The sequence below is a fragment of the Pholis gunnellus genome (genome assembly GCF_910591455.1).
Source record: "Pholis gunnellus genome assembly, chromosome: 18".
Classification (NCBI taxonomy): Eukaryota; Metazoa; Chordata; class Actinopteri; order Perciformes; family Pholidae; genus Pholis; species Pholis gunnellus.
The window spans coordinates 6,419,451-6,445,049 of NC_136545.1; the positions used below are offsets into that span (position 1 = coordinate 6,419,451).

At 41.6% G+C, this 25,599-nt stretch overlaps 1 protein-coding gene across 1 annotated transcript in view; it reads right to left on the reverse strand.

The window, feature by feature from the left end:
- The window catches only part of LOC306710627 (uncharacterized protein), a gene marked incomplete at both ends in the record, with an annotated part of 75,422 nt that continues 49,823 nt past the window's right edge, over window positions 1-25,599 (reverse strand). Inside the window, 43 exons of the mRNA XM_079179269.1 lie at window positions 1-60; window positions 295-348; window positions 477-530; window positions 679-786; window positions 1,031-1,084; window positions 1,187-1,240; window positions 1,518-1,571; window positions 1,784-1,837; window positions 2,300-2,407; window positions 2,555-2,608; window positions 3,071-3,178; window positions 4,168-4,221; window positions 5,089-5,142; window positions 5,262-5,315; window positions 5,484-5,591; window positions 6,148-6,192; window positions 6,606-6,650; window positions 8,876-8,929; window positions 9,103-9,156; window positions 10,104-10,157; window positions 10,285-10,338; window positions 10,661-10,714; window positions 11,636-11,680; window positions 13,430-13,483; window positions 13,797-13,841; window positions 14,044-14,097; window positions 14,594-14,647; window positions 15,103-15,210; window positions 16,139-16,192; window positions 17,336-17,389; window positions 18,063-18,107; window positions 18,227-18,280; window positions 18,372-18,416; window positions 19,008-19,061; window positions 19,158-19,202; window positions 19,973-20,026; window positions 20,574-20,618; window positions 20,802-20,855; window positions 22,025-22,078; window positions 22,178-22,285; window positions 24,423-24,476; window positions 24,588-24,641; window positions 24,746-24,784. Of these exons, the coding sequence (XP_079035395.1) occupies window positions 1-60; window positions 295-348; window positions 477-530; window positions 679-786; window positions 1,031-1,084; window positions 1,187-1,240; window positions 1,518-1,571; window positions 1,784-1,837; window positions 2,300-2,407; window positions 2,555-2,608; window positions 3,071-3,178; window positions 4,168-4,221; window positions 5,089-5,142; window positions 5,262-5,315; window positions 5,484-5,591; window positions 6,148-6,192; window positions 6,606-6,650; window positions 8,876-8,929; window positions 9,103-9,156; window positions 10,104-10,157; window positions 10,285-10,338; window positions 10,661-10,714; window positions 11,636-11,680; window positions 13,430-13,483; window positions 13,797-13,841; window positions 14,044-14,097; window positions 14,594-14,647; window positions 15,103-15,210; window positions 16,139-16,192; window positions 17,336-17,389; window positions 18,063-18,107; window positions 18,227-18,280; window positions 18,372-18,416; window positions 19,008-19,061; window positions 19,158-19,202; window positions 19,973-20,026; window positions 20,574-20,618; window positions 20,802-20,855; window positions 22,025-22,078; window positions 22,178-22,285; window positions 24,423-24,476; window positions 24,588-24,641; window positions 24,746-24,784 (2,565 nt within the window). The remainder of the gene's footprint in view (window positions 61-294; window positions 349-476; window positions 531-678; window positions 787-1,030; window positions 1,085-1,186; window positions 1,241-1,517; window positions 1,572-1,783; window positions 1,838-2,299; window positions 2,408-2,554; window positions 2,609-3,070; window positions 3,179-4,167; window positions 4,222-5,088; window positions 5,143-5,261; window positions 5,316-5,483; window positions 5,592-6,147; window positions 6,193-6,605; window positions 6,651-8,875; window positions 8,930-9,102; window positions 9,157-10,103; window positions 10,158-10,284; window positions 10,339-10,660; window positions 10,715-11,635; window positions 11,681-13,429; window positions 13,484-13,796; window positions 13,842-14,043; window positions 14,098-14,593; window positions 14,648-15,102; window positions 15,211-16,138; window positions 16,193-17,335; window positions 17,390-18,062; window positions 18,108-18,226; window positions 18,281-18,371; window positions 18,417-19,007; window positions 19,062-19,157; window positions 19,203-19,972; window positions 20,027-20,573; window positions 20,619-20,801; window positions 20,856-22,024; window positions 22,079-22,177; window positions 22,286-24,422; window positions 24,477-24,587; window positions 24,642-24,745; window positions 24,785-25,599) is intronic.

Here is a 25,599-nt window from a genome sequence, read left to right on the forward strand (position 1 = left end):
TCATACCTTTTCCCCTGACATGCCAAGTTTCCCCTCAGGCCCTGCTCTTCCTTGCACTCCCTGCAAAGCAATTATAGTTTAAAAAAAATATTTAATGTTGCTATTAAGATAACTTTCAGATAGACAAAACACACTGACACACGCCTGCACGCACTGTGATTTTTAATGATTGTTTATTTCTTTCTCAATAATTAATGAATACCAAACAAAAGGTTCAATTTTAGACCAGCTGCTGAAGGCACAGTATGATTTCATCATCCAGTGTTTCTGTGTTGTACACATCTGCAAACTTACAGGAGCCCCTGTGGGACCTGGAGGACCCTGGGGTCCCATCTCTCCAGGAGGCCCCTAAAAAGAGAAGGATGAGGCATAAACAACAAAGTTAGAGTTGTTGAGGGGGAAAAAAGCAATTATCAGCAATGGTCATTTACATCAGACAAAGTCTTAAAGCTAATCAATAGCTGATTAGTTTTCACCTCAAACCCTGGCAGAGCCGGAGGACCTTGGATTCCTGGCAGACCATCCTCACCCTGCACAGGAAATTCATATTAATGAAGTTGTTTTATGGATACCTACATTTTTAGCATTAGAATGTGTTTATCAACAATATGTAGCACCATGCAGACATGCACTTTTGTTTTATAAAGTAGATGCATATAACATGAAAACCTCACAAACCTGTTCCCCTAGTGGACCTGGAGCTCCTGGCTCTCCCTTCAGTCCATGTGGCCCCGCTTCCCCTTTAGCTCCCTGGTCTCCCTGAGGTCCAACTTGTCCTACTGGACCCTGCAGTGCAGACGTCACAAAAAAAAGGAACGATGTAGTCTAAACTCAATGTTACCTCTCTTTCTATGCACCGCGCTCAATGACTATTACAAATTAAAAGCTAATACATTTTAAATTCAGAGTATATCTAAGATGGAAGGATTGATTGTGAGGAGAACTTGAGTGCAAGTGGAATATTTGTTCGTAACTGACATGGCAAAAAAAACAAAAAGTTAAGAACTTTCTAATACTTGAGGATACTCACAGGTGGACCCAGCCCCCCTGCGTCTCCTCTGACACCACGAGCACCAGTCATTCCCTATGCACAAGACAAACACAGAGCAAATGGATGCCTTTCCCCCCTCGATAGCTGTACTGTACGCCGGGTTGTGCAAAAATGTTACATGGAATCAGAGATTACCTGAGGGCCTCCTGACCCCGGAGGTCCAGTAATTCCTACAGGCCCGGACTCCCCCTGGAGAGATGGAGGAAATCATTTCCTTTGAACTTGACCAAGTTTAACTGATTTGATTCAAGCAGAGCACCAGCGGTGATGTAGTATATATAAAAAAAGAAGGTGTACCAGAACAACAAGGCAGGGGTCCTGTTAATTAGGTGATTACTGAAAGCCAGGACTGATTAGTCCCTCTCTCACAATCTATCATCAAAAAGTCTTAACCCTAATGCGTTTTGTCATGATGAACATTGTGAGTGTATGACAGCAGCTAGTTACTGAAGGAAAACACAAATACCTTCTTCCCTTGAGGTCCATCTGGCCCCGGGAGTCCGCGAGAGCCTGTGATTCCCTAAAATGAGCACAAACACACCACAAAAAACTATAGACACTGACATCATTTTGTCGTTGATGTGTGTAGGCGGTAAAAACATGTCAAAACAAATCGGTGAGATGGATCAATAAATGCCAATCCCATACGTGAACAGTTGGGTAAAGGTTCATTAAGGCCACTCTGAGCGGCAACTCAGCGACAGCATCAATACATCCTGGTAACAAACTCACCTGTAACCCCGCCAGACCTGCAGGTCCCACTTCACCCATCAGACCCGGTTCACCCTATTTTAAGAGGGTGACATCAGAAACAGATTCTACTCATCAATCTGACTCATCAGTTTTATATTCCATTCATGCTGGTGCAGCTGATCACTATGTTTCCTCTGTTAACCCTTGCTGGTTTTGTTCTTTTCTTGTTGAGCAAAAGAAAAATAGGTAAAATCACTGGAGTAAATGTAAACACAGCCATGATGTTTTAAAGCGGGCATCGCCAAATTATCAATGAAATTCAGCTTGTGTTGTTTCCTTTTTTATGATTTATGGCATTTCAGCTGTGTCATACTGCACAAAATACATGCTTCTAGCTGTGGATGTCCTGTTTTCATAAGGAATGCCCATCACTAATATATATATATATATCCTGCAGAGAGTAAATTGTAAAAAAAACACCCTAAAACTGCTTGGGGTTCAGAGGGTTGAAATGTATTGTTTCCCAAAACTGTTGAGGAGTAAAACTGCGCTCACCATTAGTCCAATGTGGCCCTTGTCCCCCTTTATGCCCCTTTGGCCATTTTCTCCAAGGACTCCCCACGGGCCTTCTTGACCAGACAAACCTAGAGGTCCCAACTCGCCCTGCCGACAGCAATCACAGCCTGATCACAAACTGAAGACATCATTTAGAGCCAAACCAACACAATCGTCCTCCTCATCAGAGATGTGAATAGAAAGAACTTTAACTTTCACCACTTGGAGCAAACTGGAAGAAAATAGTGACTGTACCGTCTCCCCTTTGGGTCCAGGATCTCCAACTTCCCCAGGATGCCCAACGTCACCCTGCAGAGAAGGGAGGAACACGAGTCTTACTGAGCACTGTATTTACAGGAATAGTTTACTTTTGTTTAAAGTGACTCTGAAATCAGGAAAATCTAATTTCACGGGTAATGTAACAGTGATGGTGCTTACGGCCTTTCAAGCCACTTTTATATTTATTTCATGGAGCACCTGAAATACTTCTGGGAATTTCAGGCTGACAATAATCTGTAATGCTAACAAGACATAAAAAATACAACAAGCACATCTGTTCACCATAACACACTTTATACAGATGTTTGTGTGATGCTGTGAAGTAAAGAGGGGGGGGGGGGGGGGGGGGTACTGATGATGTGACTGGATTGGAACGTCACCTCCTGTAGAGCTGCTGTCATTTATGAGACAGCAGTTGAACACGTGTGGGAACGTCTAATCATTTCAAGTTAACAGATCATCTTTGTAGAAATAGCAGATAAATGCACCTACCTCTTTACCCTCTGGTCCTGGTGGCCCCTGTAAGCCTTTCAAGCCCCCGAGTCCTCTCTCTCCTGGGGGTCCCGGAGGACCAAGTTTCCCACAAGACCCTTGGTCCCCCTAAGAAGTACACAAGAAGACTTGAAATCAGAAACAGTTACTGACTGCAGGCTTTTCAATGCTAGTTGGTTGTCAAGGGGTTTACTTCCCTCAAACCTGAGGCTAGAGACTTCTTCCACAACATTGAACAAAGTCAACTTGGCCTCAGGTTTTACAAACCAAGCAGACTTAGACTAATTCTTTAGAGTCCCCCTCAGGACCCGTTTTAAAGTATGTGAAAAAAATACCCCGCTATGCTATGATTCATATTTTGCGAAAAGGGTCTGGAAGCACATCTACTCTTTTCCCCCCGATTCTGGATTTGGTCTGGCCCCGACCACCATAGCTGCTAGGTTGACTGTTGAATTAGCGACCATCTTGTGATCTGCAGCATTAGTTTTGGCATGTTGTATATTTTCTCAGTTAGAGGAAACATCGGAGAGAGTCAGCTGTACATGTTTGACTCAGATCAGGAGTCTGTTGAGTACCAAAACCAGAGACTAGCACCAGGTGACGTATCAGAATGGTGAGTGTAGTTAGCATCTTTTACTTGTTTATGTTGTTTGCTGGCTTGTACTGGTCAGTGGCTGACACAGCGTTAGTGGTTGTGAAACATACAATAATATCTCGTGGGATTTTCTGTTAGATAGTGGAGGGAAGCTCCAGGGTCCTGTTTACATCCAAAAACTGCACACTCTACCCGTTTGCTGTCAAAACGTTCACGATGCTAATGCGAACGAAGTACGGATAAGTCGGCTTTCAGCTGGAGGTTTCAGGCCTCTTTGACTGAAACCTTAGGGAAGTGCACAGACATCTCCTCCTTCAGTAGAGGAATGCCATAACACCTCTCTAGTGGCAAACTTTGCATAGTACAAGTCAGTATAGTCAATGTCAGACATTTTAAGGGTCAAAAACATAAGAAAAACACCACATTTGTGAGAGGAGGGGACCTTTATGCTTTGTGGAGTAAGAACAATCAACATTGTAAAGATGCTGCTGTGATCACTGACCTGGTCTCCTTTCCGTCCGCGTGGGCCTTCATTTCCTGTTAGGCCTGGGAGACCCTGATGAGTCAAAAGTCAACACAGTCATCAGGTGACAGTAGAATGTCCTCTGCTGTCCTTGTACACAGTTAATGTCCAAAAAGCAAATGGGGATTTCCTTGGTAACTGGTTAAAGGTGATGATACTTATTTACCCTTTTTCTCTCAAATATGATTTTTACCTTTTCAAATAATCTCGGATAAAAAGCTAACTTTACAGTTTGTGTTCAAGTAATTATTATTCTGTTGTGGTTCCAGGATGAAAAATATGTTTGGTAGGATAAACATATATATGATGCTCTACCATAGTATCCTGACACTGCCTCCCTTCACCTCAGATAGAAGTTAAGCGGTGCTGCTAAACAAACACAGCGTCCAGTATATCGAGAGTGAGGCTGCATGGTGTCTGCACACCTACCGGCACATTTATGCAGAAGTTACACTGTTTTTTAAGCTGCTTTTTGTCTTTGTATTTTGTTGAAACTGAATCTCAATCTCCTCTTGTGTGCAGTGAGCAGCACCTAACCCACTGTGCACTAATGGAGGTAAGGAGATAAAAACAAACACTGTGGAGAGAAAGTACTGACTGAGGACAGACGGGACAGACATCTACAGTATCTGAAACCAGAACTAAAGCCTGTATGTGCAGTATGGATTTTATATTTATTCTGCAGAAATATTATTTCCACACAGGTCTCAGATTTAACTGTAGACTAGAATTACTGCCTCACAGCTGTAAGCCTTGAATCCAGTCGGACGTTTGTTCCCAATTTGAAGAAACTATTATTCTAGTGTGCTAGAAAGAGTAGGGCAGGTGAATACAAATTCATTCTGACACTGGATATATGAAAACATTGTTGTCTTTACTTCACCATGACATGAAACCAACCTGTGGTCCGTCTTGTCCTGTGGGGCCAGCATCCCCAAGCAAGCCAGGTAAACCCTGGAGGTTACAGCAGCAGTCTCAGTATCAGTGACTGAACATAAACGAAGGTTACACAGACTAAAATCTCACAATAAAACACTGGTAAAGACATGATTCTTACATGCACTGTAGTTTACCTTGTGTCCTCTTTCTCCTGCTGCTCCCAATGACCCATCAGCACCCTGCGGGCCCTGAGGACGTCAAACACACATGTGGTCAAACAACATGTTCTATGTTGTGCAAGTGAACCAGGTGTTCAGACACTTATTTAAATGAAAACATTGATGGATTCTCATCTCTCCACACTATAAGGAGAACATAGAGACAAAAGCAGCAGTTGATGGTAGGTACCCACTCACTGGGATTCCTGCAGGCCCCTGTGGCCCCTGAGGTCCTGGGGGCCCTTGACTTCCCCTGGGTCCAGGTTTTCCTGCTGTTCCATCTCCACCTGGGAGACCTGGAGAGCCCTAGAATAGAGATCAACCGTACTTTTTTTGGGGCTCAAATGTCGAAACAATATAATGCAATCTGTTGCCGCTTCAGTGTGTCTTTGCTAGGCACACAGGTTATCAATAACATTCAGTCAATTCATCGTCAATTTGAATTTCAAAATGCATTATGAGATGCAAACAAATAGAGACATTCACAGCCAGACACACAAACTGTCAAATATATTTTTATGAATCAGTGGTCCAAAGCCACGACAGTTCAGTCATTTTCCAGACTTTGTGATAATTGGTTCAAAGACATTATCAGCATCAATGATAACAAATCACTTCAGTCACCTTTTCATTCAGGTTAGGCGCAGTGCGCTTTAACAATTTCATGGTTTAGTGAATTCTTCCTCAATTAAACTGATGTTTTTGTTTGTATTAAATCATATTGTATTGATACTACAAAAACACTGTGTGTGTGTCAAATTAAAATGCCATTTAAATGCAAACAGTTTTCCCTGAAACACACAAAATGATGTAGCATTGTGAAAATACAGTCCTATGAACTTCGCTATCAACTAGGACTTACTGGTGGGCCCTGTATCCCTTTGGACCCTTCATCTCCAGGCCGACCCTGTGAGAAACAACACAAGTCAGGAAGCAGAAAAACAAAAGCCGTGGTCTGATCGTTCTGAAGGTTTCCAAGTGGAGTTATTAGCACTTTAAGAATGGACGTCAACATTTTATATACGGTATTTTAAAGGATGAATCTATTTGACTGTCTTTTTGAATCCTATTTCCAAAGGGCACCATTACTGGCATGACAAAGAGTCCCAAAAACAGCAATAAGTAAATTCACACCACGCTCTTCCAGAAGCTTCAATGGCCGCCAAATGTCCCCTTATTTCTTGAAGTAAGTTTAATGCAAGCGCCACTGTTAAAGTTTTACAAAATCCATTAGATCACCCCAAAATAAACTACAATTAGCATGAAGCTAATGCTAAAGCTAGACTAAAAAGAAACTCTCAAATTAAATGCTTCTCTCACCTGAGGCCCCCGGGGTCCCTTGTCTCCAGAAGTGCCTGGCGGACCCTAAAAAAGAAAAACAGGCAAAGCCAGTCAGAACATGCCAATCACACCCACGACTCACACTTCTGTCTGAGCACTGTGTGGGGAAATAATACAAATAATAAGAGAAGTTTATTGTGTAAGCTTGAAAATGTATAGCACAAAATAAAGCTAAACATTCAATAAAAAGGACATTAACATTTCTAAAGTGATCCACAAACTGTGGCAAAATATATCCAATATCCAATATCCAATGTATAATTGTGCTTTTACTTAACTAGCAGTTTTTTTTCCTGCCTGTGAACAAGTTTGTTTTATTCTCATGGTATTTACAGTCTTCACACAGTATGCCTTAAAACTGTTCACTTTTATGCTTTGCTCTTTTTATTTACCCGTTTACTTGTAACATATACAGGAAGTGGGCATCTTTGTCTTGTACTCATGGCTACTTTTAAGTTAGCTCTTTGGTAATCTCTATTTCAACAGATATCTGCACATGAATGCAAAATATGAAGACAACTGGACAAGATCTGTCTATCAGAAGCGTTCTGGTAGCTCCAGTAGTATTGAGCAACCACAGTTTAGCGGACTTTGGTTGAATGCAGGTAAACCGAGAAACTCACCAGCTATCGTCCGACGATGATCTTGATTACTATTTGCGTGACTAATTAGCAACAACAATCCCATTGTAGGCGTCGTCTCTCAACTCCAAACCCATTATAATGTCTCTTGGCTAAGTTTCTAGTTGGACTGTAAACGGTGAGCGGCGCATGGAAGAGGAAGTCTTGGCCCAGATATCCGTTAATCCAGAAATCTACTGGCTACACTGGAAACACCAAGTATTGTCTAAATCTTTATCAGATCCATAGCTAGTGGGTTCTGAAATTGTCCCTGCATTAAGTGTTGTAATCCAGTCAGTTATTATCCTTCAAAGCACTCAACCTTAACATCCAACTATGTCAAATATTCTTTCTGCATCTAAGGACAGTATCATTGTTGGTTGCTTAGTGATAGGTGGATGTTGGATGTGATGAAACATTAATGAAGATCTTTCTTGTTTAGACAGAATTTAAATGTAGCCTCGGGGCTTTATGGCTGCTATCCGTCTACTATCCAGAGCACTTATTACATTTTCTTTTATTCCCTTTGATAATAAAGTATGGACATGAGGTTTTTTTAAATCAGAATGCAGAAATTCACTCAGGTTGTCCATCTTTCTCCCATGATGAGTGTGGCTTTTATTGCATTCAGTGACGTGGGCACTGAAGCATTCAGTTTACTACGGCATTCAGCGCTCCAGCCAGTAGCTGATGAATCCCCCTCTCAGCGCAGTATAGCTCTCCTCTATGACAGATTGATGGATTTCACCACAGCAGTAGGCAAACCGTGTGAGTGAGCACAAAGTGTGTCCTATGACACTGCGGGGAATACGATACAAGAAGTGAACTTCACAAAACAGTCCCAGTTCCATTACGGAAAGTAACTCTTTCCATGCAAGAGGGACTTTCTTAATCCCAAATCTCAGCAACCAGAAGAGGGAAGCTGATTTATAGGGTGCAGAAACTCTAAAGAGTTTCAGGATGAAAGTTTGACCTTTTTAGCTGACAGCAAAGCAAAGGGAAAGCCATCAATACATGCAAAGGAGAGGATATGTCTAATTATCAAAATGAGAAGAAGAAAGCTGTGTGTGTGTGTGTGTGTGCTAACCTGCATTTCTATGCTCAGGTGTATACAAGTGTGTCTTTAAAGGGCACTTAGCAAGTCTACTCCCCTACTTCTTACCATTGTATTTGGTGTTTTGGGGATTATTGTTCAGTTTTGTATTGTATTTTTTATTGTGTCCTCTTCATATTTGTTCTACCTCACTACCAAACACTGCACTGTGGAACAGAGCTGTGACATGTTGGGACAACTGCTTTGTCATTGAGGATGTCACCCGGCACTCTGGACTGCAGCGAACAGGCTGGAGGAAAGAGCACGGAGCAATTTATTTGTCCTCCATCACCTATTAGAGTTGCCACCAGTGACCAACAAAACCAATCACTGCGACCTGATCGCCTCCAGAAATAGCCCGTCCCTTCACACCAGCTGCACTCTTCACTGGTTAACTTTTATTTACTAAACCCTCCTTGGTGTGACCCCCATCATCCTGTGAACAGTGCTCAGTCCTCCTCTCACACGCTAACAATATGGCATCCTGGGGGACTAGGAAAGGAAAAAAAAAACAAATATGAACTACAGACACTTACTGAAGGTCCTGGCTTCCCAACAGGCCCAGGTAAACCTCGTAAACCTGGCTCACCCTGGTGCAGAGCAAAGACAAGAGACGGTATTGTTTCTCACAGCACTAAACATCAATTACATTCTGATTTACAGATAACTTTACTTCTAAAAAAAATGGCTTTTCCTTTTCTGAACTTCACTGTTTAACATCCTCCACATCTTTGAGGCTTTAATATTTGAAAGAGGATCTTACCCGTTCTCCTGTGAACCCCGGAGGTCCACGCATGCCCACGCTGCCCTGGATGCCCTGGCGGTAAAAGGAACAGCAGGTGGAAGAATTTCATTTATGATCAGTTAATGCCACAAAGGCTCATCCAGCACTGCACAACCTTTGCCAGATAATTGTGGGGATCCATACAGACGAAGGGCAGGACTCAAGATGGCTAATAAAAAACACCATTTGTAGGGTAATTACTCTTTTCTTATGAGCTGTAAGAACTTTTTATCTCTTAGAAGGACTCGAGTGGGTATTCAAGTTAATCTACATTTAGTTCACAATTTGCTTCTCTCTTTCTATTATTAATGAAAGGATTTGAGCTGTGCTAACTTAGAAGGACTTCATTTACTATAAACAATGTCCTCTTCTAGCAGGAAAAACAACCAATTCAGTATGTGTGTGTGTGTGACATAAAAATCCAACATGAAAATCCATTGAAAACTAAGCCTGTAATGATGCGTATACTCATGCTGAACCGTAACTGCCACGCTGCATGCAGCACCTTGGAAATGCTTCCGTTTTAATAATAATAATACATTTTATTTGTATAGCGCTTTAAAAAGGTACTCGAAGGCACTTTACAGGCCCGAGTAGGGCTACTGTTTTGTTGAATGCTCAATTCTATCCCATGATCCAATTAGGACGTGTTTATTCTGAATAACAAACCTCTTTTTTCACATTAATGTTTTAATTACACAACATTTGGTCTATTTCTAACCAAACAAACACGATATTTCAACAAACATCTTATACTTCAGTTACTGAAGCAAGTCCTCACTTTGTTGGTAAAAAACTTCTAAATGACTTATATGACCACCGGTATTTTGTGTCAACAGGTAAGAATCTGAAAAGTGCCTTAATGTGTATTGACACAGTGTGCTGTCCACATGGTGTATATTCTGCGTGCATCACGTGTGTGCTGCAAAGTGGTCGTACAGGTGCATTCCTTGTATGTGCCCTGCTGAGGAATCACTTACATACATGCCTACTGGGCCCTGAGGTCCCTCCATGCCCTGCTTCCCTGTGAAACCCTAGGAGAAATCACACACACAGAACACAGATCTACATAACACGATGTCAATATACACACACACACAACGGATATCTGTGTGTCTTGATGTAATGGAGGTCATGACTGCTCTGTGCCTGTGGACTCACCTTGTCTCCCGGGGGTCCTGGTGATCCTGGAGGTCCTGGTTTACCCGGTGGCCCCTGTCAGATAAAAGCGCTCTGTCACCAAAGGTTCAAAGTGGCAGTCAATACCATGTGTTGTATTGATCAAGTGTACATTCCCCTGACTGGAAGTTAGATTAGGTGATTGATATCACTACAGTGTTTTGGCTCAGCTTACTTTCTCAACAAAACCCCGTTGGCTTAAACAATTGTTTCACAGGAAATAGATTTATAATCAACCCATATGTTCTTCCTCAAGCTATTTGCTTTAGATGATCTGTTCTTTTGCACAACAAACTCCCTGCCTGGCTGTCTCAACTCTGAAAAAAGGACACAGCTACAGAAGGATAACAAAGCATACCGGAGGACCCGTTGGGCCATCTGCTCCTCTCTCTCCAGCTATTCCTTGGAAACCCTGGAAAAGAAGCAAAGGTAATCAAACAGCTGCTAAAACAACAGAGGAAGGGAAAACGTACAGAGCGGGATGAGAGAAAACATTATGAGAGTTACAAAGTGGACCAAATGTGAAACAAACTGTCATTTACTTCTAACAATTTACAAAAGGGCACTGAGCTGTTAAATGATTGGTTTAAATGAGTTTGTTCAGTGTTTTACTGCTTAATGTTCCATGTAATTGTGTCTCGGCCATTTCATTTGGCCATGTCATTATGGATAATGCAATGGTGATTATGATTAAATTTAAGACTCTTCAGCAGGCTACATTCGTCTTTGTTACTAGAGCAATTAATAACATGCTGACTGTTAATTTGGTAACACCAAACTTGTAACTCTGGAGTTATTACTTCACACAATAATGACCATTTGTATATAAATGACTCATCCAGTGTTACCTTAAATTCTTTTAGAAAACTCTAACCATTGTGACCAAAATAATGACAAAGTTTGAACATCCAACATCAGTGTTGGACTTCACTAACGCTCTAAAAACCCTGCAGCCAGGTCCCAACATCTGGTGGAAAGCTGTTACAGCAGCAGATTAACGGTTTTCGAACCACATGTCCAACAATCACATATCGGTAACATGACCTCTGATCAGCCCCAGTCACTTTCAGTGAACACACCTGACACCTTTAACTGGCTGGTAGCAGGTTCTGCTCGGTCCTGGTAAGATATTTTTGTTCAAGCAGTGTTGTGTTTTCCCGCTCATGAATCAATAAAGTCCTCCATATTCAATCCTGAGCTGTCTTGTAAAACTGTAATGATTTGTTTTCATTTGGCTGAACCCTGAGCTTGCAGCAAAGATGCTAAAAAGATGAGCTGGAGGGATGATGTCATGAACCGAATGCTGAGGTCACTCTGAGGCCAACTGTCTTACCGACGGTCCTTTACTGCCAGCGCTGCCAGCTGCACCCGAGGGACCCTGAAACAGAGAGAGAGACAGGACAAAATTACCAACAATGCAATTTCTACCAACAGCTGAGGTCATTCAGAGTGCAAAAAACTGTTAATATCATTACTTTATTGCATTTTAAGCAGTTTAATCCTAAAGTTATAGTCACATACATCTATCTGTTCATTAAACATGAAGCTATAGCCACAAGATGATTAGTGTAGTTTACTCTCTCTCTCTCTCTCTCTCTGACCACATATGTTTAAAAATCATTGTAAAATGGTTCAGCTAAGCAAAGGCAACAAAAAACACTCGGGCAAGGTTAGGGAGTCTGAGGTGATATAAACTGCCGGTAATCAGGTGAGTGGTGTTCCGCTGATGCTCTGCTGCCCTATTTTCATGTACACTTTGTAGCACTCATGTCACAAGCTACAACAGCCTTGAGGCAGAAAGGTAGCAGGATGCGATGAGTGACTGTTGCAGCATAAATACTGGAAGCTGGATCTGTCCTCGGGTTAAAAAGATGTGCAGGTGCTCTGTGTGCTGGACTCTTCTTGGATCTGGCAACCTCAGGGAGAAGAACTCAAGTCATTGCTGCACATAGCCCCACCCCGAAAACCACAACTTGCTATTACACTTTAGTTTTTGTACGGAGTAAACAAACAACTATCACATGCTAGTTGGTGAGCTTAAGGGGTGCTGGTAGGTGGATTATGTTGCCTTTGAACGGAGCTGTTTCCAGTCTTTATGTTCGGCTAAGCTAACTGTCTGCTGGCTGTAGCTTCACATTTAGCGGACAGATAAGAGAGTGGTATCGATCGTCACAGCTACACCTTCAGCAAGAACGCAATTAAGCATATTTCCTAAAATTTCAAATTAATTTCCTTAAACACTTTTAAAATTAAAACGGTTTCTACACATTTTCTTAAAAACTTTTTTAGAGATTTTTTTAAAAACTGAGTCATCCAAATTTAGGGCTGCAAATAATGATTGCATTCATTATCCATTAATCTGGTTATTATTATTTTTTCAAAAGGAAATTGCCCATCCTGAATTTGTCAAGGCTGTGGACGAACTTGTTCTCTGATATAAAACAAAGAAAAGCAGCAAATCCTCACATTTGAGAAGAAAAAACAGAGTGTTTGTCATATTTCCTTGTAAATGATAATTATTTACCATGCATCAAAATAACTACAATTAACCTTTTATCAATCTGGAAATCAATTACTTGGCTACATGTTGATTATGAATATGGAAACTTTTACCCTAGAACTAAACAAGCAGTCAAGTTAAGTGTCCTCTTCCAACGATGAATAAAACAATGATGAACACACAAGTCAGAGATAAAGCACAAACTCCGCTCAACTTACTGTCACAGCTCACAAGCACTGCTGTACTGAACACAGACTGCCTCCTGCTGGCTTAACCAACAATTACTACATGAGAGGAACCTTGACTCAACTTGGGAGTCAATCCTGACAGTTTGGGAGCATTTCCATCTCAGCAGTCTTTCAGCATGTCACTCCTTTAAGCCAGACAATCTTGTACTCGGAAGCAGTTTTCTTTAAAAAAGTGAAGTGTGTGATGATGTGCAGTGAGCTGTCTCTCCCCTCTATATGAGATGTGTGTGTGTGTGTGTGTGTGTGTGTATGTGTGTGTGAAATAAGTCCACATCATCATAAAAAATGCCAAATGTTTGTACAGTATGTGACAGGAAGTAGAGGACACACAGACACAACATTTACAGGTGATGATTGAAATATGATAGAGAATGGGAACCTGTGTACCAGGCTTTCCTTCTGCTCCCTCTGGTCCAGGTGGCCCCGTAAAACCCTGTGAGGAATCGATCAAACACACACACATGTAAACTGTTCATACAAAAGAACTATTTCTGCAGAGTGTAACGATCTAAACAATCGAAGCATCCCTTTTCTGTTTTTTTATCTCTGCAGGTCACTGTGACAGCTGAGTGTAAATGGAGGTTTAAGGTTGATGTAGAGCAGGAACGTGTCGCTGCTAAGTATAAACATACAGTATAGGAATATTAAATCCTCTGGTTATGACAAAGAAATCTGCTTAATAACAAAAAGAATATTAGGGATATGAAAATGAATTTGAAATCATTTCTGAAAGGCTTTAAGTTTACCGATGGACCCGGTTGGCCAGAGTGGCCCCTCTGTCCGGCCCGGCCCTGGAGGAGAGCAGAGAGAGAGAAAGGCGACATCAATACACAATAACTGTAGTGGAAGATTGAGCAACTTTCACAACAGGCTCCTAAAGCCGAGCTCTTTGTCAGGAAAACGAGGATGGGTAGGAGAATTTGCAGGCCGGCTCTAATTCGGCATTTTTGTTACGTTTTTATTCATCTATTATATAAAATGTTATTATAGTACCTTGTTCCCTCTGGGTCCTGGTTTGCCGTTACGTCCGTCTGGTCCCCTGTTTCCCTTCAAGGAGGTTCAGATATTAATGAGTGCGGCTGAGCATCGCTATCCACTACAGAACAGAAATGCCTACATAGGTGTTTGTGTTAACTTATACGTTGTCCTGATTACTATTCTTGACCTATGTAGAAAGCAGAAATGACATGTGATAAAGTTATATTACATATTTCAATGCTACTGATTACAAATATAATGACCGTATTTTGACAGCTTAGATTTACTTTTGACGAGATAAACTTACAGACACACACACTTGATTAAGAAAAGGTTAATAACCACACGACTTTATATCCGGAGGACACATCACTAAACATTCCTGACCAGGAGCGTGTCAATTTACACTACTGTAGTTCAAAGCTGTTGATTCATTTCACAATATTACATTGTTAAATGTACATGCAGGAGGCCGCTGGGGGCTCTAATGTTTCGCAGTTAAATGGAGCAACATATGAAGTCATGTGACGTTTCTTAGCGTTTAGACGCACAAATCATCACTGACCTTTAACCCACTGCTGCCCTGTTTTCCCTGAGGACCAGTTTCTCCATTTGCGCCCTGCATGAAGAAATATAAAACCAGTCAAGCTCATCGCCTTTTTCACCTTCAACAGGCAGCTTCTTTCTCCTGGCTAAAAGAGCATGTTATACAGTATTATTCCCCAAATACTAGGCTACTTGTAAACACTCAAAGAAGTGGCATGTTATGTGAAAAGTTTGAGTACATTTAAAAAATATATTGGGACTTATTTAAGGACGAATCATATTTTCTTTGAAAAAAATTCCAAGAACGAAATATGATTTCTGCCGTTAAAATATAAATAAATGAATAATAATACATTTAAGATCAATCTTCTTGCAGTTAATTGTTAATTCAAATATCCACACAGCAATGAAATATAAATGTTTCTTTTCTTTGCCAGAAAACATCCATTTCACATCGCTAATACTGTAGATCAGTGTCACAAAAGAAAAAGAAACAAGAGATGACGCCGACATTGCTCTCCACTGTACCTCAGCGCCTTTGGGGCCAGGCTGGCCCTTGGTTCCTGCAAAACCTTGAAAGCCGTTGGGGCCCCTCTCTCCCTGAGGACCCCTAATACCTGCTGCTCCCTGAATGCCCTGAGATAAAAACATAAAGGAAAATGTTCTCTCTATGAAAAGGGCACAGAGACCACAGTTTCGCATTTTGGCAAATATGATTATTTGCGATATTGGGAGTATTGCTGCCAGGCAACCAGCTGTGACTCCAGGAAGTGACTGCACCCTTTCAAGAAATATTTCATTTCAGTTTCTCTCAGCTGCCTCTGTATCTTTGTAAATTGTTCTGTGTGCTATGATAACCATTAATCTAATGTCCATGTGAATGCTACATGACCGTTGGCAGCTGTTCTATTAACATTTTGTGATTGTTTCAGGTCCTTTAATACAACTACTGACCTGCAAAATGTGTCCAAAACAGCCCACAAACAGAGCAGAACGGGGAGCTTGACATGGTAACTTTTGGGGCGATGGTTATGGTAATGATAACATCTCATAAATGTGCACCTCCTCATGAACAGATGACTCATCAGGCTGAAATGAGGGATTTGCAACACATTTGTCCAGCGAGGGCAATTTGGTAAATCAGAGTTGGGACCCTTGTACGAGCAAACCTCACAGAAAAAAGGTAAGAGAAGTTAGGACTAAGAATACAAAAACATTCTTGCATGAGGCCCGCTGTGTCGCTAACACTTTGGTTTTTGTACAGATTAAAACACGTCAATTAGTGAGCTTCTTAAGGTGCTAGTGGGCTATCTTTGTTAGCTTTGTCCAGAGCCAGGCTACTTGTTTCCTTCTACGTCCAGAGTTCGTGCTAAGCTCAGCTAACCGGCAGCTGGTTGTTGCGTCATACAGTATTTCCTGTGAGAGGCATCGACCTTCTCATCTAAGTCTCGAAAAGAAAACAGCTCTAAATATCTTCCAAAATGTTGAACTATTCTCTGTGACATTGCATTGTTTTCTTCTTTGAGTGTTACTGAGTGAACAGGAAGAAGAAGCTGGCTCCTACTTTGTCGCCTTCAGGTCCTGGATCCCCCTTGTCCCCATCAGGTCCCCTGTTACCCTTTGAAGAAGAAAATAGTCAAAGCCAATAATGTTTTGCAGTAAATGTTTGTAAAGCTATAACGAGCACCTACCACTAAACCTGGAAAACCAATCGGACCCTGACTCCCTGCAGCACCCTGTAAATAATCAATAGTGGATTCAGCATTTCAGGATCAACATGCAAATTCAGAAACAAATTCTAGGTGTACACAAGTGAAATTATCAGATTTCATATTAAAATAATTAAAAAGATAAATACCACTACTATCTTCAAGCAGTGGAGAGCATCTTTACCGACGCTAGAGATGTGTGGTTTGACAACATGTCAGCTGAGGACAAGAGACAGCTGGACAAAGTGGTGCGTACTGCATCCAGAATTCCTCTAGTGGAAATATCTACGGCTACGCTTCAAAAGAAGGCCCTTAACGTTTTAAAGGATCCCTCTCATCCGGCTAACAACCTTTAGAATTTACCTTCCTACTCACAGAACACATCCAGGTTGGAGAGCAGCACTTATCCTGAAGCTGTCTGCTTCCTTAACACTACAAACAGCACTGCAGGCCACTCGGCAGGTTAACTCATTGTGCAATGGGGCAGATGTTTTTCAATGCACTTGAAGCACTTCATCTGACGTTGCTGCTAGTTCCTCTACAGGTGCTATAGTGTTTTATCTACAGTGTTCTTATGTGATTATATTTGAAGAGTATGTTTTATTCTTTGTTTGATCTATTTCTGTCTTTCTCGAAGTATGAGGTGACCAAGGTGAATTACAATCAGTCATGTTATTGTGGCAATAAAGTATTGAATCTTGAGTTAAATGACTAGCAACGATGGAGGTTATTTAAAGGGATTTCAAGGGAATACAGAACTAATCTGTAGAATGAGTTACACTGCAGTGATTTGACTTTATTGTCAGATTCCTCTGCTATTTTTCTTGCATCACCAGAACAAAGAGAAACAGTGGCTTCAGTGTCCCACAGCATCGAGTCATGGTCTAATGAGACATTACAGCCAGTAGATGGCGCTGTGAGGCTGCACTTTGCTGTCTACCTACAGAGTGCAGAACGTTCACAACTGCTTGTAACACTTTAACCTACATCTAGTCTGTTCAAACAAGGTGTGTAACTACATTACTGTAATGTAATACAGTAGAACAACTCACCATGGGCCCGTCAATGCCGGGATCCCCCCGGGCACCCCCGGGCCCCACAGGCCCCTGGAAATAAAAGAAAAGAAACAACACAGAAGTAAGAAAGAGGGTATACATTACTGTATGTTCTGTTCTTTACATGTTGATACATTACTTTAGACTTTATCTGGAGAATATACAACAGATACAACATGACCTGAACCAGCGGCTCTCAAACCGTTTCTGTCCGAAGCGGAATTCAATTTAAACCCCGCCGTCTAAATTTTCATCAACCATTAAAACTTTAGTGACAAAATGAGCCACGGTGAATATTATGCAACAGAAATAAGATATCCATGATGGAAGTTAAACTTCACTTGAGCAGCATAAAAGAGACCAGGCCTTCCCACTACAATGACACTGAACTTGAGTGTGATTTTAAGTTTTTTTTTGCATAACCTGTTGTTTTTATTTCCTGTCAAAAATCTGTCCATTGTACTTAACTTTTCCTTTGGCTGTCTTAATAAATCTTTACTATGCTGACCGTTTCTGGCATGAAATGCATGTTTGCTTGTTTATTGTCTCCACATGAGGATTAATTGAATTTCAGTTCCTCTTCACATTTTTCCCTCAGTCATGCATGCACGATATACTGATTTGAATTTCACTTCATCGCATATAGAAACAAACTGGCTTAAAATGGTAAACCAGGACACTTCACGCTAGAGATTCTTGTGTGCAGCTCGATAAAAAAACGTACAGGATCTCCTTTAGGTCCAGCAGCACCGATCAGTCCTGGTTGTCCCTGTTGAGATGAACACATTGACTTTAACCTCCTGCACTTTACTGGCAGCAAAGTGAATGGAGCAGCACCCCGACGTGTCAAAAGTCCCCATTAACAGGCTTGCCTTGAACTGTACTCACCTGGGTCCCTCTGAGTCCTGGAGGTCCCGTCTGTCCCTCTAAACCTGGAGGCCCCTAGTGAAAAGAAAATGAAGGTTCACAGTCTCTAAACATGTCCAGCATGTTGAATAACCGCAGCATATATATAACCACACAAAATGTATACCTGTGGGCCTTTGGGGCCAACACTGCCAGCAGGTCCCATGTCCCCCTGAAAGAAAAAATAAACAACTTATAAACAGAGGAAGTCACCTGCAAACTAAGCGTGGTCACTCAGACGTCTGTGAAACTTTCCAGACATGAAGTATAAATACATGAAATAACATTTGCTTCATTTTCATATAAGAAGTAACTTTACGACAGCTTCTGTGAGACAGCAAAGAGGATATGACGCCATTGAAACGGACCGTTACCTTGATTAAAAAAACAGATTTCTATTGGCTGAAAAATTTTTGGAAACATTTGGGATAATCTAAGTGCACAACTCAACATAATACAGAACATAGGTCAAGTCATTTTGAGACATTTCAGTGTGAAAAAGTCACATATTATACCTTCAATCATTTCATTGGTTCAGGCTTGTGACATGTGAGAATGTCTCTGTTTTATATCACTAACTTGAATATCATTGGGGTTTTGGAGTGTTGGGTGGACAAAACAACACATTTGAGGAACTCATGCTTAACATAACAGTCTAACAAATACTTAATTAACTAACAAATGGAAGTAATCATTTAGGCAGTTGCATGCCTTGGAGAAAAAACACCTTTAATGTTACGCAGTGGTTGTTGTGTCATCTTACCCTTGAGCCATTAACTCCTTGAGCACCAACTCGTCCTGTGAAACCTGCTGCGCCCTAGGACACACACACACACACACACACAAACACGTTTCATACATGTTGCCACCAACATACAAATATTTTGTCTTCTAATCAGTCTTTTCTGCTCACCGTCAGCCCTGGCAGACCTGGAGGGCCATCCAGTCCACTCTCCCCCTGGTGACAACAAATTCATAGCAGCATGAGTAATGTCCTTCACACTGTCCATCGGTTCAGAACAGCCATTTATCACTCACTACTAACTTAGTCTAATAACTTTATAGAAGTTTGTATTAAAGCCAAACACAGCCCGTAAACAGCAGGTTCATCGCAACCTTCATTCACATCATTGAGAAATTGTTCCAGCTGCAGAACATGCAGAAGTTGTGTGCCTCCTCCCAAAGCATGCTGTGAAACGGATAAGACGGATAGATGGATGGATGTCGACTAAATGTCCTCAAATTGCTCATGCTGCAAAATCCATGTCTTCTATGGCCAAATGATGACACTGGTTTCAAAAGTCTGATATTTCCTTTGGCTTCTCTAATCATTTGAAACAAGCGGTTTAAAGAACTGATGCTAAACATCCTATGATTTTTTTTTTTTAGCTCAACCACAAAAAGAAGCCACGCTCAATAGTCTAGAATTGCGCCGACATGGAAATACAAGAGCTTAGAGCTTGTTTGCTACAAACGTCACTTGTTGCAGTTGCTTTGGGATGATGATTTCATGATTGAATTTTAATTTTTTAGTTGAACTAACCCTCTAAATGTTAAGATCACCACATGATACAAATAGTGAGCTAGTGGTGAACCAGTGTGAAAGCCATGATGACAACATTCACTTCTAGAGGAATCATTCACAACTGTGCAAGGATGACAAACACTGGAGAGCAAATCTTAAAAGCAACTTGTCGAGCAGCTACAGTCGGACGGCACATCACTCACATCAGGCCCACAGGGCCCCTCTGGCCCGTAGCCACCTCGGGTCCCCTGAGGCCCCTGCAGGGAAGATTCAAGTATCAAATGTCACCTTAACAACAATAAATCATTAAAATACATAGAAAACGCTGCTTTCAAAGATTACAGAGTGCATGTGTTAATACTATGAGGCAGAGTTTCTGATTTCATGCCAAATAGAATCAAAGTAAAACCGAAAATAGACCGAAGAGAAAATGGGAGTCAGTGCCTCCCTGCCTGGAAGTTCAAAGAGGGACTGGATTAGGGATTAAAAAGGATTCAGAGGCTCATGTCTTTCTTTCACAAAAGCGGATTGTTTGTTTTGTTCCTCTTATTTCACACCAGTTGGATGTGTAAGAAATGTATTACATAAGCACAGCTGCTTTCCTCCTCATTGTTTTACATTGATCCTGTAATGTGTTGGCATCTTGTCTAGCAGATTGTTCATGACAAGTTCTTCATGTGTAAGCAGCTTAATGTCACAGATTAAGGAGAAATGCTTCTGGTTTATGAACCACCTATTTTCTCTCCGAGGTTTACTAATATGATGTAAAAAGGAACTTTAACAGGAAGGGTACAAGACACTCACTGGTGTTCCGATAGGACCAGGTGGGCCCGGTAAACCAGTAGAGCCCTGAACAAAGACAAAACACAGTCCAAGATCAGTACGCTATATTGTACTGTTCAAAAAGAGAAGCCATGAGAGCCACAGGCAGTATGGTCTGTTTTAAAACAATCCAGTCATTCAATCCAGGACAAATACTAATTCTATTTGAAATATTCATGATGATGATAATTTAATTGCACCAATGAGTACCTTCTCACCAGGTTCGCCAATTCCTCCTCCGTGACCCTTGAGGCCAATGAGACCCTGAAGAGGTAAAGAAGAAAAGTGTCAGTCAACTTCACAATAAAAGTTCTTATGCTTCACGAGCCCTACACGACAGCTCGTCTAGCAGTAACGTTATCAGGCCTGCAAATTGTATATTTTCGACTTTCTCATTGCGTTGTTTTTGGTCACAGCTGTTTTTAGCTAAAAACCTTGGTACACTACCTGTCCAGCACCAAACAGCAGACAGAAAACTAGTTAGCAACTAGTTAGCTGGTGAACATTTAGTAGCATTTAGCAGCTAAAGGTTACAAGGTTATTTTATTGTCATTGTACAACAGTACAAAAGGAAATGCAGATTGCATTCCCACTTGCTACATAAGAAAAACACAACAAAAACTATATTATACATGGAGGGTGGAGGATGGAGGATGAGTTCAGGAGTCTCACAGCCAGAGGACAGTCTGGTAGTTCGGCAGCTGATCCTTCTGTATCTCTTTGAACAGGATGTGGCTGGAGTTGGTATCGTCTTTTAAATTCCTCTTAGCTCTTCGCAGGCTCCTCTTCTCACCTCTTCTTATAAACATCACTGATGCTCAATAGATGAGAATCAATGATCTTCTGGGCTTTTCTATCACCAGTTGTAGAGTCCTCCTGTCCTGGACCATGCACATCCCATGTCAGTTTGTAATGTTTCCAGTGAGATTACTATTTCTATTGCTCCACTATAAAAGTTGACGAGACCTTAGCACGTGCCTTCTTAAGTTTCCTTAAGAAATACAGCCGAGACAACTTTCTCTCAGAGGCTCGATATCAAACCTCATTTGGTATTGACCAAAAAACTATAAAGAGCCGAAGCATATCAAAAAATGTGTCAATTTGAGTTTTTTATTTAGTCGAAAGTATTGAATGGCTGCTTGTGTTTTGACAAAATGTAACATTTGAGAACTCCCAGGCCGAACTACACCAGTCAGGTGAAAGTGCTTTGGATAAAAGTTACAGCTAATAAATAAAACGTATCCGCAAAAATGTTATGTAAGTGACAGTCTAAGTGCTGAATTGATAAATTGTAGCATTCATGAGCTCTGGCTCAAACTGCATTCAGTATAACCATTCCTTCTTGGCGACAATTTCACAAACAGTAAATCTAAAATTGAAGTGGGACTGACTGGTTGTTCTTACAAAAGCAGCTGTGCTGTTTTATTCCTCACCTCATCACCTTTCTCTCCTTTGGACCCTCGTTCTCCCCTGTATCCCCACGAGCCCTGATGTCAACCAGAGAAGAGGTGGAAAGATTTAAACAGTAAATAACACTCATGCTGTACATGTACCGTTTAACTGTTTACCATACTGTATGCACCCACCTGTGATCCAGGAGCACCAGGTGACCCGGGCTGAGCGTCTTCTCCATTTTCCCCGTCTCTCCCTGGAGCCCCGGCTTTTCCTGGAGCGCCCCTGGGTCCCCACTCGCCCTGTAAGACAACAACAATTATTACAGCTGTTGATACCGACCACTTCTTTTTCTACCTGTTGGCGAATAGTGATGACATCTGAATAGAAAGTTAAAAAAAGTAAGAAATACAGAGAGCAACATCACAATACTCTGCAGCCGTGGTGCGCTTCACAGCGGGGGAGAGCCGTGTTGTAAATCATAGGTTTGCACTGTGAAGACACGGACCCTCTCCACCACTCAGTAGAGCCATTTATCACACAGACGAGGCATCACCTAAATAACAACACACCTTTAAGAAGACTGTGGCCTGCAATAACTCTGCCTGTAGACAGGTCTGCACATATTGACAGGGAATGGCTACACCACCTGTGCCGGTAGTGGACAGCTTTACAGTTTAAGCTGCAGAGGATGATGGATACGGTGTTGCACATTGTGTGAGTTAGGTTTATCAATCTTAATTTTAAAGTTCTCTAGAAGATATTCAGAGCATTAATTATAACAGCAAAAAACTGTAAAGATATAGTGGAGTGATGTCTACCTGCAGAGAATGAAGTCACTCGCCCACTGTGTGTGTGTGTGTGTGTGTGTGTGTGTGTGTGCGTGTGTTGTTACCCAAGCTTCTCTGTGCTTTGTTGACGTAGTCGGGCCGGCCTTACAGTGCATGTTCGTGCATGTGAGCGTGCCCCACTAGCTTGGTAGGGGTAACCCCCGATTGCCACACTGATTACATGCATACACGTATATGACACGCGCACATCAGCGCTAATCGACGATGACGTCACCGGCAAGATCTCCTCCGGTTAATTCACAAGGAGAAATGTGCTTTCATTCATGGAATCTGCACAGAGTCTCAAACACAAACTGTGGACCTAAACTCTCTGCCTCACAAGATCTAAACAGAGCCGACACCAAAGGCTGTTGAGTATTTCCAACAATCCCAAACCTCACTGTTTGGTCCTCAGCACCAGGTCATTACCCAGCCGAGACCTCACACAATAAATGGCAAAGGGCTTTCACTTTCCATATGGTCACAGTGGACTTGCAAGACCCACGTTTGTGTATTTTAAGAAGTTTTCAAATTAGATGTGACTCAGTGATAGAATGTGAAACGTATGAAATATCACAAGACAAATTGAGAAAAGTAGATCAACTACAGCTCACTATAATCAAATGTGTCAAAGAAATATGGAATATCTTAACTTGGCAATACAAATACTTTCATTGTTTATTCATTGGTTACATCACAGGGAGTTCCATGCATGAGGGTTTCCAAACACCCACTCGCTTTAACCACACTCACCCTGCTCCACCATATTACAATTTATTTACTTGAACTCAAAACTGTTCCACTCTGCTGGATCTACTGGTGTGTCTATTCTTACAAACTCATAGTGTATGGACGAGCACTGTAAACGATGCCCAAAATATCTACAGTTATTCTCTGCTCTGAAACGCTGAAGGCTCTGAAACCACCACTAGTCGTGGATGACGGTTGCTTACAAATGTATGCTTACAGTATATATATATATATATGACATGTTGGTCATCTCTCTGCTGTGTGTTACTTTTGAAGAAGGTTAACATGCTTACGTGTGGCTCTTTTAGACTTTCCGAATGTTATCAGACCGAATTGATAAAATTCTGATAATTTCACTGAGGATGTGATGCTCAAAACTATTTATCCACCGTTTAACAGCCGCAACAGTAGCGACGCAGTAGGCTACGACGGGGCCAATGACGTAAGCACAAGTTTAACTGGAACACGCATGCAGCACGCTCTCATGTGCCCCCTGAATGAGCTGACTGGGCACACAGTGAGAGTCGGTAAGGAGACAGACAGCGCCGGACGGACAATAAAAACTTCATGGATTTTGGAAACATTAGTTTATAATCATGTTACATTTCAAAGGCTTTATAGACTCACTCTTCTTATCTGGAGACAGTTTTTTCAATGTTCAGGAATGTGAATGTGTGACCAATGACATGAGCGGAGGGTATGGACACTACATGGACACTGCAAGGAAGGATCATTTGTCCACTTGGAACCTTTAGCAGTGTCTGTTCCCCCAAGGCAGTTCTGGCAAATTTGAGGTTTTCAAACATCTCAGTTGACAAATTACACCGATAAAGATACTTCTGGATCAGGAAGTGCTTACCATCTCTCCAGGCATCCCTGGTCGTCCTCGCTCCCCAGCGTCACCAGCTGGCCCCTGAGAAGGAAAAGCAGGAAACCATTCACCAATGTAGAAATACTCAACACAGATTATTATATATTCAGGTTCATCATTTTTTGCATTAGTAATTATGAAAGAATTTCTAACCTGTATGCCGGACGTGCCCATCTCTCCAGGTGGTCCTGCAGGGCCTTCTTTACTCTGCAAGCTCACAGAGAAGAAACCAGCCTTTGGTCAGCAGGAACTAACAAAACAGCTACTGAATCCCAACAACGAAAGCTTATTAATCGTCACAGCATACTTACAGGCCAACCAGCTCGCAGTAACTGGTAGAAATTTGTTTGCTACAGAAAGAATGGAAACACGCAGGATAAGTTACAGATCCAGAAGTACAAATAACACGACAGAACATTACACCAAAAGAGTACATGGATGATACCAATCCTCATTTGAACAAACAACATGAATTATACCAGCTTCCCCCAAACACCATAGTGTCTGTAGTTGAACTAGCTTTGCCTTATCACTGACCCTCATTCAGCATGAATAGAAGTTCACCTCTGCAGGTTCCCCACATGGAGTTAAAAGCACACACAGAAACAAATCGCCTTCACAAACTACGAACAGACTTTTCGACAGTCGTCTTTTTTCAAAAACTGCAGTTCTCCATCATGCTGACATGCTGCTGCGTGTATTCTATAGCATACAGCTGTGTCTACTACAGAGAGATTAAACAGATGAGGACAGAGCATCTGCTTGCACGCACCGTGACTGCGGGGTTAAAGGTTTTATAGATAGTCTGGGGAGGCTGGGTCAGCCTCGAAGAACATTTGCTGTCCAGGATTTCTTTTAAATGACTGACAATGAATTGCTGAAGTGTTTACGGAGAGAAGAGCAAGCAACAGCAATCTTGTGTAAGGGCGTCAACTGGAAAGATGCTGGAATGAACACCAGGAAATGTGATAGCTTCAGAACAATATATAATTTATCTCTCTGCATTTAGTGGTGAGATCAGTCCACGACGTGCTTAGCCTAGCTTAGCACAAAAACACAGGCATGGGGAAACAATTAGCCTCCTTCAATAGCAGGAAAATACATCTTCTAAAAACTCAAAAATGAGACAGTTTTTAATGTTATATCTTGTTAATAAACTAGCCCC